The sequence below is a fragment of the Thermobia domestica genome, chromosome 11, assembly GCF_964235325.1.
Source record: "Thermobia domestica chromosome 11, izTheDome1.hap1.1, whole genome shotgun sequence".
NCBI lineage: Eukaryota > Metazoa > Arthropoda > Insecta > Zygentoma > Lepismatidae > Thermobia > Thermobia domestica.
Window position 1 is genome coordinate 144159491 of NC_137464.1, and position 3306 is coordinate 144162796.

At 35.6% G+C, this 3306-nt stretch overlaps 1 protein-coding gene across 1 annotated transcript; it reads left to right on the plus strand.

The window, feature by feature from the left end:
* Nucleotides 1-204: 204 nt before the first annotated feature.
* On the plus strand, nt 205-2265 carry LOC145665298 (zinc finger MYM-type protein 1-like). Its single transcript, XM_081732592.1, has one exon. It carries the CDS (start codon nt 205-207, stop codon nt 2263-2265), a length of 2061 nt encoding a protein of 686 aa, XP_081588718.1.
* The last annotated feature ends 1041 nt before the right edge of the window (nt 2266-3306 follow it).

Here is a 3306-nt window from a genome sequence, read left to right on the forward strand (position 1 = left end):
TTTTTTTTTTTTTTTTTTGGCTTTCTGATTTGGCAATGCTGGGTGTCCCCTTGTCTTTCGCGTTTACGAGTGTGGTGGTTTCAGCTTTTTAAGATGACTAGTGAAAGTGTAATTCAAAAACTATTAAAAAGTCCTTTTTCATTAGTTTCTTATAATGAGAAAAAACAAATCATTGACCGTGGTCGACCGTGTCCTAATCTCACGATGTCAACTCTTGTGAAGGGCAAAAGTGGTGCTGGTTTTGAGAGACATTTTCGAATGGAGTTGTACGACATGTCAGACTGGCTTTGTGGGTGTAGTGTAGTGAATAGATTTTACTGTTGGACATGTTTGCTATTTTCAACTAAGAAAAATGTGTGGAATCATCAAGGATACGAGGATTTGAACCATCTTAATACTGCAGTGAAGAAGCATGGTGAGTCTGAAATGCATCTTTCTAGCTTTTTTAAATTTAATACCTTCATTGCAACTCCAACAAGAATAGACGTTCTTTTGGATTCCCAACGAAGGGCTGACATTGAGTTGCACAACGAAAAAGTAAAGAAAAATAGGGAAATATTAAAGAGGTTGATTAATGCCGTCTGCTATTTAGCAAAGCAGGAGCTACCATTCAGATCTCATAATGAGCAAGCAGCGTCTCTAAACAAGGGAAATTATGTGGAATTTCTTATTGCAAGTGCAGAGTTTGATTCCACATTAAAAGAACACTTACAGACTTCTTCAGTTTTCCGTGGAACTTCAGCAAGCATTCAGAATGATTTGATAAATTCTGTTGCCGATGTACTGAGAGACGAAATTTACAGCGAAATTCAGAACACAGAGTTCGTAGCTATTATGCTTGACGAAACTTCAGATGTAAGCAATAAATCGCAATTGTCAACGGTTTTACGATATTTTTCGGCGACGGAGAAAAAAATCGTAGAACGATTTCTTGGATTTCATGACATGAGTGCTGATAAAACTGCAGCGGCGCTTTTCAATCATGTTAATGAAATAATGAATACCTATAAATGCGCGGACAAATTAATTGCCCAGACATACGATGGGTCTTCGGTGATGAGCGGCCATCTCAATGGCCTTCAAAGCAAAGTGTTGGAAAAGTATCCTAAAGCTCTCTTTACGCATTGCTATGCTCATGTAATGAATTTAGTTTTGCAACAGTCTTTAGAATGCAACAAAGAGCTTAAAACATTTTTTTGCGGTCTTAAATCACTGCCTGCCTTTTTTTCTCATTCCCCAAAGAGGTTGCACGAACTTTCTGCTTTCATGTCAAAAAAGTTACCATCATTATCTTGTACAAGATGGAATTTTACCTCTAGACTTATTCATACGGTCAGTGAAAACAGAAAATCATTGGTTATGTTTTTTGATCATGTTAGTGAAAGTGGAGACTTCGACAATTTAACTGCAATGACAGGCAGAGGATTTGCTAGCTTCCTAAGGAATTTTGAAAATATATTTTTAATAAAGGTTTTGTCCAATTTACTTGCTTTCTCAGATATATTGTTCAATATACTCCAGTCTAGGGATGTTGATATTTTATACTGCAGTAATAAAATTACTGAATTTCAAAACCAACTGCAAAAGGAAAGAGAGAATTTTGAAATAGTCTGGTCTTCTGTTGATAGAGATGTAGGGGACGAAGAAGTGATTCAGATAAAAAGAAGGAGATTAAATGATGAATCACAGAAGGATCATTGTCGGAGACTGTACTTTGAAATCATTGACAACATCAGTAATCAGATTACAATTAGATTTGCGTCTTTCGAAAAATTGCAGTATTTTCATCTCCTAAACCCATCTAAACTGAAGTTCTTCAACAAACGAGAAAACTTTCCTCACGATTTGTTAAAAAAGCTGCAGGTAGTTTATGGTGATGTTTTTAATTTGTCCAAACTACAAAATGAACTACATGTGTGGTACGCTTCCAATGAGGAGTCAAATAAAACCCCCATTGAGATCACTCAATATTTGCTGGATATGAATCTGGTGAGTGGATTCACGGAGATTTATAAGTTAGCTATGCTGATTGCAACAGTACCTTCCACAACATCATCTGTCGAGAGATCGTTTTCGTCACTGAAAAGGATCCACACTTTCTGCCGCGCTACTCAGACCGAGCACCGAATGACAAATTTAAGCCTCATTTCCATTGAAAGAGAACTGTTATTCAAGTTACGAGAGGGAGATAAATCCAAATTCTATGATGCAGTGATCCAGAGGTTTCTACGTAAAGAAAGACGACTCGAGCTGGAATTCAAGTAATTGTAAGTAAATTGATTTTGATTTTGATTTTCAGTTTCATATTTTGTTTGTTTTTGATCTTTAGCTTCATATTTTGAAGGTATATTTCCCCTATATAATTATTCTTATTAAATGTATTGCTTACGTAATAACATCCTCCTTGATTCATCTTTATAATTTCCAGACTAAATTGTTAAAAGAAAATTGCTATTTATAGGTTGTAGGCATTGGTGTAACTAGGACATTTTGCTGGGGATGGCCATTTTCCCTTACTTTCGAAAATTGCGAGAACTTACATGTACAGACTATATTCAAGAAATCGATGGGTGGGCAAAGTATAGTCATCCTATGTCGAATGCAAACGCTAATAAAATAGTTTTGCGTAAATTGAGGATAACTTATCACATTATTTTCGATCAGTAAAAAAAAAAAAAAAAAAAAAAAAAAAAAAAAAAAAAAAAAAAAAAAAAAAAAAAAATGTGGGTCGGCCCAACTTTGCTCCTGGGGGGGTCCCCTCTAGTTTCGCCTATGGTTGTGAGGATTAATATATTTTTTTTCTTGCCAACGCCCTAACATCCATCTCACGAGACGCCACTGATTATGAAGTAGTTCACTTAATCAAGAAAAAAATTAAATTTTGGGAGTAGAAGTATTCATACGGCGTTTCTATTGTAGAATCTTTTCCATGAAAGCTTTTTTCGCATCATAAGAAGTTAATATATTCATGTTTCTAATTTGGAATTTGATATTGATATTATTTAATATTTTTAAAAAAACTGCAAGGAATGGAAGAGATCAAGAAAAGGAGAATAAAGTTAATCTTTTCCTACATTTAGGAGCAGTACTTCCACATCTGACTTAATTAATGATTTTTTGCACCGCGAGGAAAAGAACAATAACTTACCTGAAACATTAGTGTTAATCAACAGGGAAATAGTCTCCACCGGATTCCACAACACTCTGCTACCTGTCAACCAGCTGCTAAATTCCTCGCTGAAAGAAGTCACCGGTTTTAGAGGCAAAGAACTGGGTCACTGTTCGTCGCACGTCATCCTCATCTTG

Coding starts and splice junctions, on each gene's coding strand:
- LOC145665298 (XM_081732592.1), top strand. CDS start 205: ATGTCAACTCTTGTGAAGGGCAAAAGTGGTGCTGGTTTTGAGAGACAT.